The following is a 17424-nucleotide window of genomic DNA, read 5'->3' on the forward strand; positions in this document are numbered from 1 at the left end:
CAAATCCAGTCCTAGAATTCCCCCAAAAGCACCTACCAGAATCTGAACAGCTTCCTGTTGTTACTGGAGAAAGGGAAGTCAGCAGATTTAAGTACAAAAAGAGATTTAAAAAGCAACACAGTGGAACAGGGCTCAGCGTGCAGAGCCAGTTACAGGAACGATGGCACCCTAGTCCGAGATCTAGCGAGTGTGAAATTCGGCTGTGGACGAGGACCGGCCTGTAGGTTCGGCGGAGTATCCCCTGGCCAGGGAGAGGTGCTGTGGATGCTCGGAACCCGGGAGCAGCACTGGCGACAGATCCACCCCTCCACAACATCAGCGGAGCAGAATGAGATACAGATGACCGAAATACATAAATATCGAAACCTGGGGCTGCTGGCCGCTGTTAGTGATCGCAGCAGACAGGAAAAGTAAACGACTTTCACAGCCACAACCCTGGGCCTGGCCTGGAGCTCAGTGTGAAGCCCAGGGAATACCACAGCGACACAGCGGGATTACCCAGAAATTCACCGGCCCTGCTGTCCCCCAAAACTGAAAACCAGAACGCTTTCTTGTTCAGTTTCCTTCCCTGCTCGTGGGTGTGATGTTTTTCATTTATTTATTTTTCCCACAGCCCGACTTGCCAGCCTTTTGCACTCTTTATTTTGTTTGGGAGGCATGTGCCCTTCATTTGACTTTTCATTTAATAAATGCACTCTTTTTGGGTTAATTAATGTCCTTCAGCCTGTCACTGAAGCACATTCGCGAAAGCCCCTAACTCTGGTATCTGGTTGCTCTTTTCTGGACTGATTCCAGAACAGCAATATCTTTTCTATCACACAATTGTGCGCAATATTCTAAATGAGACCTGCAGTAACTGGCGTGTTATACAGCTTTAATATAACATCCCTTAATTTAAGTTCTACTATTTAATTATACACCCCAGCATGGTCTTTGCCCTTTTTGATTGTGTCCCCACGTTTTCTAGAAGATGTAAGTGATATGGCAACATAAACACCTCCATCTTTTCCTCTGCCCTTGTCTACAGTAAACATCTTCGTCCAGGTGTCCTGACCCCCATATCTGTTTCCAAAACACTGCGCTGCCCACTTGTTCACTCAGCTGACTAAGATCTGTGTCACTTCAGGTGAGACTCAGACATAATTATTTATAATTTTACCACATCCCAAAAAAGTAATACTTGCATGCACGAGCAATTTGTGTAATTTAATGCAACATCCAAAAATATGTTGCATTAAATTACACAGAGATTCCCAAACTTTTAACTGAAAAGCCGCATCACAAAGCCCATGGGGAGTGTGAGAAGTGCTCTTCTGGAGACAGAAACGTGCACTATCACGTGTGATTCCATGGTTCGATCAGCTTTCTGATGAATGAGCTCATATCCCGGAACATTTCCATGTGTTATGGAAACCTTTGAATCGATTTGCCTCCATAATGTATCCTTTGGGTGATTTGAGTACCCAAATCACCTGCTTCCCCTAGCTTCACTCTGTCTGTGTACGGGACGGCACCCACTGCTGTGTGCCGTGACTAGAGCAATCGAAAGAGCCGCTGCAGGACTGCGCTGGTGCTCTGCAACTTCTATAATTAACCAGCGGTGTAGGAGGCTGGTAAGCAGCATTGAAACCGCTGGTAAACACCTACGTGTCACCCGAGTTCTCGCATTTCTCCCCCACACACACACACACACATTGGAGCATCTTATTTCGCTGCTTCTCGCAAGAATCAGCTGCAACAACATGCCAGGGGCAGCTTGTTCCACACTCCTGCTGCCCTTCGAGTAAAGAAGCGCTTCATTCTTAAAGCACAGTACCTGGCCAGTATCCGCTTCAGTGATACTGCCAGGGGATGTCTGGTGAGAAATGTAAATACCCAGGGGACTCCTGGAGAATACTACAGAGTGAGTGCAGTTTTTTCTTCCAGAGACTTTTCATGCCCTGCGGCGTCTGGGCTTTTTTTTCAGTCAACCGTCAGCTTTGTATTAACCGAGGTACCATGTCACAATGATGGACTCCTTTTTAAAAGTAGGAGCCAGCAGCACTGAAACCTAGTTTTAAAAGCATGTGAGAATGCGAATTATGACAATAATTAATCATTATTCTTTACGTTACTGCTGACAAAATCACTAATAAGGTGTTAATGGGTTACTTCTACACAGGTATAAAGGGCTCTTAGAATCTCCTGCCTTCTAAAAACAGGAACCCATCTGAGTGTAATGTGGCTGCAACGTGTATGTGTGTGTGTGGGACATAACCAGACTGCAAGCTCTGAAGAAGTGTGTAAAAGTCTTGCCAAAGCACCTGCCTGCCGAGTCTGAAACCATAATCTCGCAGCAGGGTTCAGAAAACCTCCCGCCTCTGCGGGGCCGAGCCCATAGCTGTTTCAACTACAGCCGTTCAGAACCTGCAGACGCGTTCTCAGACTCACACACACACACACACCTCTCAGCACCAGCCCACAGACACGCCTGCTGAGAATGCGTTTGACAGCACCGTGAGCACCCTGACCGCTGGCAGGGAAACCTCAGGGCTTCGTCTCCGATACACATCTCAGTTTCTTTCTGCCCGGAAGCGAACGTTAAATCTGGGGTCACGAGTTTCCATTTTCCACTCTCTGGGAAGACTTTCCCACCATCCGGGATTAAGGCCCAGAAAGCTGCCCCCCAGGGCCCGCTCAGCCGAGTGCAAGTGGGCTGATGTGTGTTTAAAACCAAGGACAGAAGGCACTTCCTTACACAAAGTGTAGTAGGAGTGTGGAACTAGCTGCCCAGCCATATTGTTGAATCCGATACCTTGACTTCCTCTAAGAAACAGCTGGTTAAGCTCTTGTGATAAATTAACTTCACTCGTTCCTCAGTAAATGAGTACTCTCTAAAACAAGCAGTACAGAAAACATGTCTATTTTGGTTAGAGTCGTTAGAAGACTCGAGTTCCTCTGCTTATATGAGCTCCAAGCTTGTGGCTTGTTCTTTTGCTTTTTTATTATAACTCTCTTGTTGTCATTTGCATGCACGATGAAATTTAAATATCTTTTTGCAGTTATTTAGTCACTATATTCGAATATGAAAACCGGTAGCTCTAGATACAAGCTGATTTCTTTATTTCATCCTGCTCACTGTGAACTCACAGACTTCTTATCAGTAAACCTCAGAACTCCTCACATTCGCTTAAGCAACATTAACAGAAATCGTAATGGTATTATGGTATAGATTAATATCTTGAATGTCTGGTTTGTAAAAATAATATTGATTCACAACTTTTGGCATTTTCTATAGTAAAATGTTTTATTTTATGGACACTATGAATATCACCAAAGAAACGGCTATCTACTGTACATCACCAGACAGCATGATACTCTTATTTTTATGGGTTTGGGATTTATCCTGTCTTTGAATGCACAAGATTTATTAACTAACATGATAATTGTGAACAGCGAGGGATGAACTGATTAACTACAAAACTATCTAGATGGGCTGACTGGTCTCTATGTGATTTTAACACGATCTTCCAGTAGATATTAGCTGTCTTCAATCAACAAATAATAATAATTGCTTACAGTCATATATAACTCTTTTCTGGACACTCCACTCAAAGCGCTTTACAGGTAATGGGGATCCCCTCCACCACCACCAGTGTGCAGCCCCACCTGGATGACGTGACAGCAGCCACAGTGCACCAGTACTCTCACCACACACCAGCTCTCAGTGGGGAGGAGAGCAGAGTGATGAAGCCACTTCATAGAGGGGGATTATTAGGAGGCAATGACTGGTAAAGACCAATGAGAAATTTGGCCAGGAAGCCGGGGTTACACCCCCACTCTTTTTGAAAGACGCACTGGGATTTTGAATGACCACAGAGAGTCAGGACCTTGGTTTTACGTCTCATCCACCGGAAGGCACCTTTTTACAGTACAGTGTCCCCGTAACTATACTGGGGCATTAGGACCCACATGGACTGCAGGGTGAGCTCCTCTGCTGGCCCCACTAACACGTCTTCCAGCAGCAACCTTAGTTTTTCCCAGGAGGTCTCCCATCCAGGTACTGACCAGGCTCACACCTGCTGGGCTTCAGTAGGGCTGCCAGTTGTGAGTTGCAGGATGATATGGCTGCTGCTGCAGCAATTGAAGACACCTAGTTTCCTCACTAATTAGCATTAGCTTTATAGTCATTACGTGTGGCTTACCATTACCAATAAAGCATTTCTAAACCTGGATATTAATCCGCTGTTTCCAGGAGATGGATTATTAAAACTGCTTCTTTTTTTGAGTGGCAGATGACTGAACTGCACATTCTCTCCTCCTCCTACAGAAGAAGAACTACATCACAGTTTACATTCGAGGTGAGGTTTTACAGGGGCTGCCCTTCAACGGTATCGGTTTCAACAGCATGGGTGGGCAGCTTGCTCCACACTCCCACTACCCTTTGCGCAAAGATGTGCCTCCTGTTGTTGATTTTAAATGCACTCCCACGTGGTTTCCAGTCATTAAGATGTTCGGTTAGCACAGATTTGAAAAGGGAAACTGGCTCAATATTGTCTCTGAAGGAGCTTGAACTTTTTTGCAAGGAAGAGTGGGATAAAACTGCAAAGCCCAGGTGTGCAAAGTTGATAGAGACTTGTTCACAAAGACTCACTGCTGTAATAAATGCAAAAGGTGCTTCCACAGAGTATTAGTTGAGGGGGGTGCAACCAGTGTGTTGTAGGTTTTTTAATTTCAATTATTGTTCCTAATAACTATGGTTTTGTCGTGAATTTTGTTGAATGCAAGGTCACATTAAAGACGGAAAAACGTCTGACATTATCTTGATTTCCGTTTTACACTACACAAACCTGCAATTTCAATAAGGGTGTGTAGACTCTTTCATATCCACTGTACCTCAGGCGAGCCAGCTGGCACGAGTTAACACCAGGTGCGAGGGGTTTGAAGCGCAGACAGGCGACGGGGGGTCTGATCGGGTGACAGCACTACCTTCTGTCTAGAGCTCCTGCAAATACTTCGTTTGAACTGTTTCCCCGTCTCCCACCGCCATATCGCCGGGGGAACAAAGCAGAATTCAGCTGTGCTCCTGAGTGAACACAGGGAAACCTCTGTCCTTCCAGGGGAGCAAACTCATCCTCTCGTGTACGAAACCGACGTCAATTTAATTATTAACTCTTATTCAAACAATGCTCGGTAACAACATCAGGTATCCTGGAGATGAACAGTTGGTTCATGAGCATTATCACTCTACTGTTGACAACTGTCACTACTTGTAAGCGCATTCAAACACACAAACCGTTTCTGTCGTAAAACAAACGAACAAAAGGAGCCCGGAAAATAATAATCAGTAAAGCAGACAGCTTCAATTGTGTGCAGCGGTATTGTTTTTGTTCAAAGAGACACCAAACACATCGCTACAGCCTAGCGATGCGCGGGTAAACTCACACCCGCGGGGGTGCGTTTTTACCCGCGGGTCGGTGGAGGGGCTCGGGATAAAAAAACCAAGATTTTAGATCGGGTCGGGCGGGGGTGGGATCGTTTCTCACAACCGCGGGCGGGTGCGGGTGAAAAAAAAAAAGCCAACTCGCGATTCACTAGTACGGACAGTACAACTAGCGAGGAAATCCTTCAGTAACCTCGGCTCCGTGAGGTGGGTTTCCAGGGGAACAGACTTCATTTCACGGGTCCCGGATTCTGCCCGATTAATTTCTCGAGTACAGTCGAGTGCAGCGACTCGGGAGACAAGGGAGGAAATGATCTAAGGGTCTATCTACACTGACAGAGGATAAACATAAGAAATCACAAGGAATTGTAACGAGCTACCAGGTCAACACTGTCTACAGTTGGTCCAGCAGCAGAGTTAGATAAAAAGATCACGTACAATTTTGTAGTCCCTGGGCAGGACACAGCCAACAAAATACAAGACATAGACAATAAAAACAAAACAGCAAAGAGTCACACTAGAAAAGAAATACTTAACAAAGTCTACGAAGCTACACACGTTTCTAAATGGTTTAACTTCATTAAAACATAATATAAATGGTACTCATCAGAAGATTTCAGATGTCAAATTCAGGGCAAACGAGTACAAGTGGGTTTCATTAATATAGAGACTAAAAAGAAGAGGCATTAAAATAGATCCTTGAGGATCGTCAGCAAATGGAGAATTCATATTATTGACCCTAGTGCACTGCCTACTACCAGTTAAAAAGGACTTGTGCCACCTTACTGAATTTGTGGAGAAATTAAGCATTGAGATTTTAGAAGAACATCACGATTAACCGTATTCCGAGAATGTTAAGCGTCTGAGCAAACTGTCCGAACTCAAGCTTGCAGGTGACCTCAGGCTCTTAACAATAGGAATACAATTGTATGCGCGCCCTGACATTTCAGTCACCGGGTTTCTGAAGGCTCCGTTTTTTTCCAACATATTTATTTTTTTCTATATATATATATGGTACCCTTTTTGCACTAAAGGGACACCTAGGCTGACCGCATTTGAAAAGTCGGGAGGGATACCTGAGTATATAGGAGAGGTACAGTATTTTTATATTATTGCAATTGAATTTTAGAGAAAAAAATAATGACTTTGAAGATGTTGGTCTGGCGTTATTAACACGAGTGCGCAAGCCCTAGAACCCGAATCCGTTACACTAACAAAAGGGCATACAGTGAAAGATGGGCTATTTCGAAGTCGCAAATAATTTAAACAAACGTGAAGAAAAAATATACATGTGGATCTCACTGAACGTTTTAGAACTTGCACGGTTACGTTAATGAAAGGACGGGACTAAGAGCCGGTTCTCGCTCAGTGAAGAGATCAGTCCTACACTACAGTTGGATCCGCTCCTGGCGAGTCCTGTTAAACGAGTGATCGCTCGCTCCCTTTCACTCAATCAATAAGAATAATTACAAACCAAGGATTTCATTGCGCAATGGCCCGAATACCTCGGGTGTATCGGTTCCGTCTTACCTAAGAAAAAGCAGATCAGCAGTAGAAGCTCCCGGAGCCCAGAGCTCTCCATGTCTGTACTCGCCCGAGCGCTTTTGTCTCCAACAGCATCACGGAGAGAGAGAGGCGGGGAGACAAGACAGTAAGAGGGTTATATTACAGTAACGAGTGAACTCCAATTCAAATTCGATGTTCTAGTAGCATGACTGATGAATTACAATGCAGACAAATTATTTACAATCAACAACATTTACACTATATGCATGTTATTGGACATGTACATTCATCACAGAAAACTGAAAATATTATTGGGAGACAGGCTCACTGTTCCTGACAGGAGATCAAAGATCTTTATTAGTAGCTGTATTACAGCAAACGCTTGTAGAGCCTTTAGTATGTTCAGATATTCTGGGGAGAGAAAAGAACTGAAATGAAGGAAATATATCTATAAATGGAGTGTAAGTCTTAAATGTGTTCTGTCACAAGGGGTCCTCACATGAATAGACTTGTTGTATTTGTATTGTAATGCTGCTCCACACTTGTGGTTCTCAGAGGGAAGCAGGGATACTGAGGAATTGGGGGACCAGAGAATTAGTTGTAAAGGCACATTAAAGAAAAAAACTCTTGGATAAAGTGCAACAAACAGAAGCCCGCAAAGCACATAAAACTTACCTTTATAGCATTAGATACAATGTAGCCTACACACATTGTAGCATCAGCAGTTATGTACACTCACCTGGTAAAGTTTTAAAAAAATAACATTAAATTGTCAGGGACATCCAGTTATATATAAAACCGAAAAAGTAATAATTGTATATTAACGTGGCCTACATATAAACTCACTGATCAGATTAATTGAAATGATTCAGTGCCCCCTGCTGTTCGTGCCAATTAGAACAACAGCAATGCTGAGCACTCAGGACTGTACTGGCCACAAGTTCAGGTGGTCTCCAGCTTTGTTCTGCATGTTTCTTTTCAGTGCAAAAGACCTAAAGCTGGAGATGATCTCCAAACAGCACCATAATAACTAGTCCACAACTTAGTACGTAGCTGTGTGCTAAATCTGAAATGTGGTGTGTGGTGTTCGTGTGTGTGTCCCAGTGTTGTCTGGCTGGTGCTGTGATTTGGTTGACTTTGATTTGTGCTGTCCTGAGGCTGGCTGGTGTCAGTGAGCTTCAGGCAGCTCCTCTCTGGGGTCAGCTCTTGGCTCTGCAGGGCCTTGTGGTAGTACTGTAGGAATTCCAGCCTCCGTTTTTCAGTTGTAGTTCATGTTTCATTCCTCTCTTCTGGGTATTGGCCACATTCAACCCTGCACTCATTGTTAGGGGTTTTTCTCTGTCTGTGGAGGATGTTCTTATAGAACTGTGTGTTTATATATTCCTGTGGGGTGTTTGTTGCCTTCTTCTTCAGCAGTCTCACTGCCTGGTTCAAACTCCCGGGTGATGAGCTGATTGTCTGTCCCCATTCCCAGGAAGTAGTGGTAAAGTGGATCAATCCATCTTCTAACCACTTTATCCAATGCAAGGTAGCAACAGGGAATCCAATTCTAGCAAGCAACAGGTTCTAGGGAGGCTGCACCCTGGATGGTACGCCAGTCCACTACAGAGCACACAGGAACACGCGCATGCGCACACACGCCAGTTATCCCAAGAGAAAATTAACTTACCAGCATATCTGAGCACCTGGAGGAAACCCATGCAAACACGAGCAAAACAAACAAACTCAACGCCAGCAGTGCCAATACTGACCACAGCGCCATAGTCATCTGCCGCATCTTCATCTCCAGCCTTAACAGGGTCACTCGCACCTGTGTCAAACAGAGGTCGCCCTGCTGCTGTAGGTTAAACGCTTTTCGATTAAAGACGGATCAAGACAGATGCGATATAAAAAAGAATCCAAACAAAACTGCTACAAACTTCACGAAAATGAAGTTTTCGACAATATCCTGTACAGTATTTTTATATTATTGCAATTGAATTTTATGGATATTGCGTACTGTACAGGACAGCTGTGGATGATATTCTTGTATTTTGTCTTCCCATTGAGGTCCAGCTACTGTAAATGCAGAAATGACTGCTGCGCAAAACGATATTGTACAACCACACCATGGCTTAAAGTGGAGCTCCACTTCAATATCTTAGCAATATAAATTAAGTAATGTCAGCGCATGCTTGCTTGTGCACATCTTGTAGTCTGCTTTATCTTGAGATATTTCATTGGATTTCATAATTAACTTCCACATTCGATTTATCCACGAGTCTTTGCCAGACGTCTTCTCTGGCTTTTGCAGAGGCTACAGTACAGTAGCTCCTGGCAAGTACAACAGACTTTATGCTCATAGTTGTCCATAAGGAGCTGTTCATGGTCACGGGATTAAGGCTTACAGTATGTTCTTTTAACTTGCTTTGGCTGGCAGGGGTGAAGACTCGATGCTCGACCCTCCTGCCTTTTGAAGTGCAGTGTGAATGCGCAGTTAGTCAGATAGTTTAAGCCTGTGGCTGTAACTGGGATAACTTCCACTGGGGTCTGCCTCCGTGAAAAAGACTTAACTTGAACTTGGTTCTATCTGCTTCACTTGAGAAAATGCTGAATTAGTTAAACCAGTGGAAAAGGCCCTATGTCTAATCCTTACTTATAAATCTATATACTGTATGTCTGTGGATCCCTTTAAAGAGCAGCTTGGAGGGATGAGCCTTTGAGTCCGCTGCCCTGCCCCCCCAGTGAGTGGAAAACAATGTCTCTCTTCTCTTGACTCTTTCCTCAGCTGGTGGTCACTGAGTGAAACCTGCCAGACTGAAGCAGGAAGCTCTCCGAGCGTCCAGGATGTGGTCAGTCGCACTGTGTGCGAGAGAGACACCGCAGTTGTGTTTGTATCACACTGTTTGACTGTGATACTGTGAGCCTGAGAAGCAACAACATGGCTGGGCAGCTTGTTCCATACTCCCACAACCCTTTGTACTGTACAGAGACGCACTTCCAGTTCTCAGTGTTACATTAGGTTCCCTGTAGTTTGCACTCTGGTCCTCTGCTTCTCTAGGCCCTAAAGATTTAGGAAATTGGCTTCCTGAGACTGATCGTTATGGGCTGTTCTTGTAACAAAGAGTCAGTAGAAACACATGCATTCAAAAATATGACAAAAGATCAACTCCCATTCTGTCTTCTGGATATTTCACTCTTGTAGTAATAGATTCATTTCGTCAGGTCTCCTACAGACACAGATATATGTACAGTATATAGGAAGTGTAAAATGTATTATTTGTTAGAAAGTTAAGTGCAGTCAGCAATACCCCTTGTAAGTTTAAGACCTCTTATGTTCCTCTGTTGTGTCCCAGGTCCTTGGCTCTCTGTATCCCAGTCTGAGGAACAGCATCAGGTCAGACTCACTGCAGGAGACTCCTTCACCTTCCCTGATGCAATAACACAGTCAGGGAATTTAAGACAAAGACTCTTAGGCACTGTTATAACTGTCCAAAATAATGTCAGTGACACTGACTATGAAACAAGCTTCAGAGGGAGAGTATATATTTGACAGATCACCATCAGAAATCTAATTGTGCAGGACTTTGGGGAGTTTGAACTGGAGTCAACAAAACCAAATCGCTTTATCAATAACTTCATTCTCACAGTCTACAGTAAGTTCAAAAGAAGTTTGTCCATGATTACAATTACTTAGGACTGATTAAAACTTACGATGCGACAGATGTTGAGGGACTATTCTTAGAAAAAGACCAACAGACATCGTTTTCTTATATTTAGCTTCTTTAAGTTGGACAGAACTATTTTAACACTTTTCTATAAGCCATTTATAGAAAGTGTCTTAACATACTGTCTCCCTTTTTGGTTTGATAACATCAGTACCATTAATTGTAAGAGGGTGGGAAAATTAGCGAAGATAAGCAGCAAAATCACTGGGGCAAATCAACATAAATATCCTCTACAAACAGAGGGTAATGAAGAAGGGCAAGAGCACTGAGGAGTGTGTCTCACCCCTCCACTGTGAATTCCAACTCCTCCTCTCCGGACACACCTGTCCCAATGCATAGCAGAAACAAACCCAGGAAATCTCTCATCCCCTCTGCAGTCTCTCTCACACAATGTAAAATTACTCTAATCTCCCGGAGCACTCTCGTCCTGAACTCTTTGGTGGTGATGTTCTGTTTTGTATGGCTGTGTTGGAAAATTTCCCTTTGGGGAAAATCAAGACAAACTCTGCTGGGTAAACATTGTCAGTGCCTTTTAAATTTTAAATACAGTAGGTAGATTCAATGAATTCAACTGTTGTGGAACTCAAACCCACAAACTATGAATGACTTAGCTCTCTCATTGTCTATAAGTACAAAACACTATCCATTGTGCCAAGGGAACTTAACAAACATGAGACAATAGTCTACTCAATTTAATAATACGATAATCTCTATAATAAGATCTTTATATTTTCAGGGTGGCATCAGAGTTTTAATTTGAATTCCCAGTGTTCAGGTCCTGTCTGGGCCTGTGTGTTTGTTTATTTTCAACTCTTCTCAATCTTGAGGACACATGCTTAATACCCAAAAAATGACTTTAAAAGGTCATTCAGCGAATATAACTGTAGTTCTTTTAGAAAAAATGAAAGAAATAGTTGCAGCTTTGAAAACTCTCTCGTGGCAGGAAGACAGTGTTTCGCACTCTCAGAAGTCAGAAGGTGATGCGGCAGTTTAGAACTAACTCAGCATCACAGCAGGGAGCTAGCGAGTACATCCTGGAATTACATACTGTACGGTGTGTGTCCAGCTGTCGGTTTTGAAGCGGTCTCTTTTTTTTTCCTTGTCAGCTGTTCTTTTTCTGAAACAGATCTGTAACAATTCTGGCCACTGGGGATGCATTGAGAATCCGTCTTCATTGAAGAAAATAACGATAATACTTCAGTGTATTTACACAGTGCACTGCAGGATTGCACTGTCCATCCACTACAGAGGTGCAGCCAACTCAGGTCTCCTGGACTCCCGTCTCCAGGGACTTCCACTTTCTCACCGAATACTGCACATCGAATCACACACACGTTATACACCACCTAACGGTCAAGCCACACTCATCGATCTTTCACATAGGAACACCCCCATTGCTTTCTGATCCTGAACTGATCGGGTGATCAGTAGTAGTGGGCAAAAGTATTAAAGTATAAAATGCCCAGCACAAACATCATCCATCATCTAGGAGCAGTGGCCCAGTTGTGTCTCAACTCTGTCAAAGCCCTTTCACCTTTAACCTTTGTTACGTTCTGTTTGTTTTGACTCCCCTCCTGTGCAGGGGTCTATTTTTGGAGGTGGGTGGGTCCCTAAATTGGGTCTCTCTCTGGATGGATTGAGGAGAGTGGTCCGGTTTTAAATGCTGGCACGAGACGTCCGGAGAGGATGTGTGGAAGACGGGGTTAGAAGCAGAAACAGTGAAAACACGAGACTTACTGGATTTGTTTTCTTGGCTGTGGTGTTTTCTTTTAGTTTTCCGTTATAGCTTAATTTAGATAAAGTAGACAGATATATTGCAGAAGACTTTGCTTTTGCTTTGTCACCCCCTTTCTCGGGAGACAGGTTTAGAGGGTATTGGGTTGTAGTAAAGTGTAATGTTTTTTGTTCGTGCATTTCGTTCCGTTAAACCCTGTCTCATATGTTAGTCCCCAGTCGCCCCTAGACTGAGCCATAACGGGGATGTAACACCCAGATAAACAGTCCCAGAATGCTCCAGGAGAGTCAACTGTTTCCTGAGTCAATGTGCAACTAACGTGTTAATCTATTCAATATGTCTGTACTGTAAGCTGTAAGAAACTCTTTTTCTATTGCAGTGCAGTTTTAATATATTGTAATAGTAATTCAGGCTCAACAGTCACACTGTCTTGTTAATGTTCTGTGTGTATTAATCTCTCTCTCTGTAACAGATAATAAAAACAGCTCTAACAGTGACCAGTCCAGACACTATGCTGTTCCTGGGGTCTGCTCTGTGGGTGGTCCTGGCTGTGACTGGGGCAGTGGCTTATCTGAGAGCACAGAAAAACAACTAGAATAAAGGCAGGTATCTCTATGTCTAGCAGGGACACTCACAAATGCGTCACCTTCTTTCACTACAGCCATTGCAGGTGACCCTACCTATTGAGACACTTTCAGGTAACTCCAGAGTGTAATAGTCATTATTTGCTGTTATACATTTTTTGAGGCAATAACTGCATGTCTTTCATCCACTGAGCTTAAGCAGCTTAGCACGATCACTGGAGAGGTTTTCTGCAGCCTCTTAGCTCTCACCTGTTCTTGAGCTGTGCTGACCTGTTTGTTTTCCAGCATGTAATGCAACTCGAGATTGAGCTGGCCAGTCTAAGACTGTCCACTGTACTCTGATGACCTCCTGGGCTGCACTGCCAACATGAGCAGGGAAGATATGTTTGTAAAGATCAGATCCATTCTGCTGCTGCCATCATCAGTCACATCATCCACACAGCTGATTTCACCAGAGACTGAGGATTTTGAATACTGGTATAAGGTCCTCTCCTAGTCTTCTGTTTTCAAGATGTGTCAATATGAACACCAGAGTCTTTTTCACATCTCACTTCTTACAGCTCCTTCCCCCCAATTTATATTTATAATTGATCTATTAACTTCATGCAAAAACCTGTATTTGCCCACATTACACATCATCTGCCGGGTGTTTGCCCAGTCTTGAATTTTATCTGCATCTTTCTTTCATTTGCTGCTCCTGCAATGTTGGCCAATAAGGGTTTGATGTATTCTGCTCCGAAGCTGGTTTACAGACACTAGGCAAATTCAAGAGATGATAAATTAATGAAACATGTGAAATTACTGCATTTGAACCCACCACTGAACATTCAGAGGGTTGTGACTTGTCATGTCACGCTGTATATCAGATTTTCCCCTCTTCCTGTGTGAAATAATTAAGCGCTTGCGTGATTGAGGACCACACACTCTCTGCCTGTACTACAGATAATTACAGAGCATCTTCTAGTGTGCAGTTATACTGTAGTTACAGGAGAGTCAAATCAGCCCACTGAACAGGCCAGGACAGGGCAGGCGCTATGGCGGGGGTGCAATGGGTGCAGCTGCACCCGGGCACAGATCTATGGGGGGCCCGTTACTGACCTCATTAAAATGACAGCTCCCCCGCCACCGAGAAAAGACCACCCGTAAAACAAACGAACAAGAGTTCGTATGTCAGGGGCGGGGAACGCTGTGCATTATCCAATAGCAATCTGAGTCTGGCGTATTTTAAAAGAAAACACAATGCTCTATTTGAAAACACGGCTGTACGGACGATTCGCGATTGGTCACTAGCGCGTTTATTCCACAAGATGTCGAATTGGATAACGCGACCTGATCCCCTGCAAGACTGAGCAACAGACCAGCTTACATTTAGCTAAACCATGTTCGTTAGTGTGCAACATGAAAGCGATCGAGAAAATATAAGTCGGGTAGCCAGAAACGCAAAGAACAGAAAAAGTTCACTTTAAACTTTTCCTGATTGCTTACTGGACACTGTCCTCAGTAAGACAGGAGAACGTTTTTCTTTCTTGAGCGAATTCAGCCGTCTTTTTGGCATTTTGACAAAAAAATACCGGAGATAATTCAACTGAAACCTGCAACGAACTAGCCTTGTTTTTAGGAGACATTCATGGCGGAGATCTGGCAACTGAACTAAAGTTTGTCTCAGCTGCTCCCCAGTGAAGTCAACTCTCCGTCTGAAGCACTGCAGTATTTGGACAAAGAAAGATATGAAATCTGCGTTTCCGAACACAGCGATAGCATGTCTATAGAGAACAGCACCGCAGGGCAGGTGGATTTCAGGGATGTCATCGCTAAATTTGCTCCGACTAAAGCGCGACGAGTCAAGTTGAAAACTTTTAAAAGAACTAGTTACTAAATATTAGTTCAGTATGTTAGCCCGTTGCCCGTTTGAAGTCTGCTCTTGCTCCGTGTGCACTGGCGGAGGGAGAAGGAAGCCGGGGGTCTTTTGAATTGCACCAGGGCCGGTACAACCCATACTTGGGTCCGGGTACACATTACCATGAGTTCACATTCCTGTCTGATCTCACCTGTATGTCTGTATCACTACCAGGAAGATTTACTCGGTCTCTGTTCCACAGGGATCAACGAATCTACCAGAACAGAGGTCGTTTACGCTTCAGCTTGCTTTCAACAGGAATAACGACACTCCAGATGTATTTGGGAAAGTTTCGTGAGAGATGTCCAGGGGGAGGTCGGGCTTTCCCCGCCTCGGGGAGGGTCCGCCCCCTGGCTGAGGGAGGAGAAACTCGGGACCCCCCTGCAGAGAGAGGAGTGACCAAGGTGCGCCGCGCAGGTGGAGCAGAGGTAGAGGACTGACGCAGATCAGCTACGACAGCCGACAGCAAAGAACATGGCTGCCGCCGTCACTCCAGAAGTTTTGTTAAGACCTTTACAGAGCTGCTGGGCGATTAAATCATTTACCTGCTGCCCTTAGACTTCTGAGCGCCCCAACCCTCCTCCCCCCCATCCTCGTACTGCTGGAGAAAGATCTCTCCAGCTCCTGACTCGTATCCCGGACCATTCGCCATTCCCAGACTGCGCTCCAGTGAGGGAACTCTGCTCACAGCCCTGCAGGTGGACAAAGGGGGTGGAGCTGGGATTTCTTTGTGAATTGTATAGGTGATTCTCTGGTTAGTTCTGATCGTTTCCTTAATCTTACATGTAGACTTCGTGGTCTGTCATTACTTGGTTCAGTCTCTCACCTCGTGTGGATTGGCAGAACATTAGTAATTCTCCATTTCCAAGGCACGAGCTTGAAGAATCATCAAGTGTTTCTGAATAACATCTGTTTCCTTGGGTACAATTGGTAGGATATTGTAGGTCCCTGGGGAATTAATCTTCAATTACTTCAAAACACCTCCTTCTCTCCGATAATGCAGTTTAATTCTTCTCTTCTTCTGTCTGAAGCAGAGAGCTTCTTGTTCTAAAATATTCATTTAGCCAGTTACAGTTACCCCAAAATTTCCCATTTTAATACTAAAGAAAATACGTATTTACCTTCATCTCCATTGGGATCGTTTTCTCTCCTGGCTGTTCTTGGTAGGATGGAATAAGCTGGAAGTTGGATCCTGCAGAAGAGACAGAATCATATTTATCCTCTATGAATACATAGCAAGCCTTAATTAAATAATTTTCCTAACTAAATTTCATTAATCTTTAAATCATGACAGAATATTGTATCAATATTGTTATCAATATACAGTATATTTAGAAATTAATCAAATTAATCAATTTCAATAATTTAGGTTTCTTGATTAATAATTAATTGATGATGAAAACTTGTTCTTCATTTTGTAGTGGCTACTACTGCTAATGGTCTCTTCTTATTCATAACCTTTCTTTTGTTCATATTTTCAACATCTGTTTTACACCTTCGAGATCTAAGCCTCTCTTCTCAGCTCTGGCAAGAACGACGGATCCATCAGAGGATACTTGGAGCGCCTGAAAATTGAAGTTTTACATTGAGAACTGAAACAACAGTGACACCTAGTGGTGTGCCACTGCATGCAGGGGTTTATTTTGAAGATCACCAGTATATTTAAATGACCTGCATGAAATTGAACACTCAATAAGCTTCAGTACACACACAGGTTAGAAACAGCCCAGTCTTTCAGGAAGAGACAAAGTACTGCAGAAGGAATGTACCAGAAGTTGTCTCTTTTAGAATTACAGCAATACATTTTTCTGTTGTCAGCTACATATGTGCACACAGCACTAGGGTTAGGGATAGTTTAGAACTGTACTAAAGTAGGGCTTCTGTTTTCAAGGAATTCTATTGAGGTGCAAAAATCTATTAACTCCATAAGAGCTTTCAAATTAAAGGGTTTAAAAGGGGGGTATATTACCCTTAACCCACCTGGTGCTGCAATTTATTTAAGATTCCTTCTCCGAATCTGTGTAAAGTGGGGATGCAATTTAATTCCAGTTTGTAATCAGTGGGGGTTACAGCAAAAACAATCACCCACAATTTTCCTCTCTGCTGCCCTGATCTGTGAGCAGTGGGGCTGCTGTGTGTCACTTCACTGGGTGAAGTCCAGTACCCCAGATCACCCACCATTCTCCTGGTGCTGTAGTCTCCATCTCCTGCTGTGATCTGTGTGCAGTGGGGCTGCTGTTTGTCTCCCAGGAGGGGCTGCACCTCACTGACAGGTACAGGTTTTGCCATCCCCTGCTGCTGCACCTGTACCCAGGATCCCAAAGAGTGTCTGCTGACTGTCCAGGTCTCTTCAAAGCAGCAGCACCCAAAAAGCTGGAAGAAGCTGCCAAACTGGTCCCATTAAGCCAGTAAGGAGCGGGTGCAGAAAGGCGCTGAGTGTTACCCAGGTGGGGCTGCACTTCACTGGGGAGAGTGGAGCCTCTCCTGTATGTGATTGTCTTTGGGGTCCTTTGGGTTGGAAGGAGCTTCATAGATGCAAGAACATATTGTTATTTTAAAAAGTTTAAGATCTA

General features: G+C 43.9%; 1 protein-coding gene across 9 annotated transcripts in view; it reads right to left on the reverse strand.

Moving 5' to 3' along the window:
- Positions 1-8758, reverse strand: part of LOC107076028 (CD48 antigen-like) — a 33582-nt gene extending 24824 nt beyond the window's left edge. For 2 of the 9 annotated variants that reach the window (XR_011189923.1, XR_011189924.1), the window contains exon 1: positions 6953-7680. Coding sequence is in view for 7 of the 9 variants with exons in the window: in XM_069191470.1 (XP_069047571.1) it covers positions 6953-7004 (52 nt within the window). In the remaining 2 variants the exon portion in view is untranslated. Of the gene's footprint in view, positions 1-6952 lie in introns of all 9 variants that reach the window. The other 7 variants (XM_069191465.1, XM_069191466.1, XM_069191470.1 and 4 more) reach the window with 6 other exon arrangements.
- Positions 8759-17424: the final 8666 nt, after the last annotated feature.

The sequence above is a fragment of the Lepisosteus oculatus genome, chromosome 6, assembly GCF_040954835.1.
Source record: "Lepisosteus oculatus isolate fLepOcu1 chromosome 6, fLepOcu1.hap2, whole genome shotgun sequence".
NCBI lineage: Eukaryota > Metazoa > Chordata > Actinopteri > Semionotiformes > Lepisosteidae > Lepisosteus > Lepisosteus oculatus.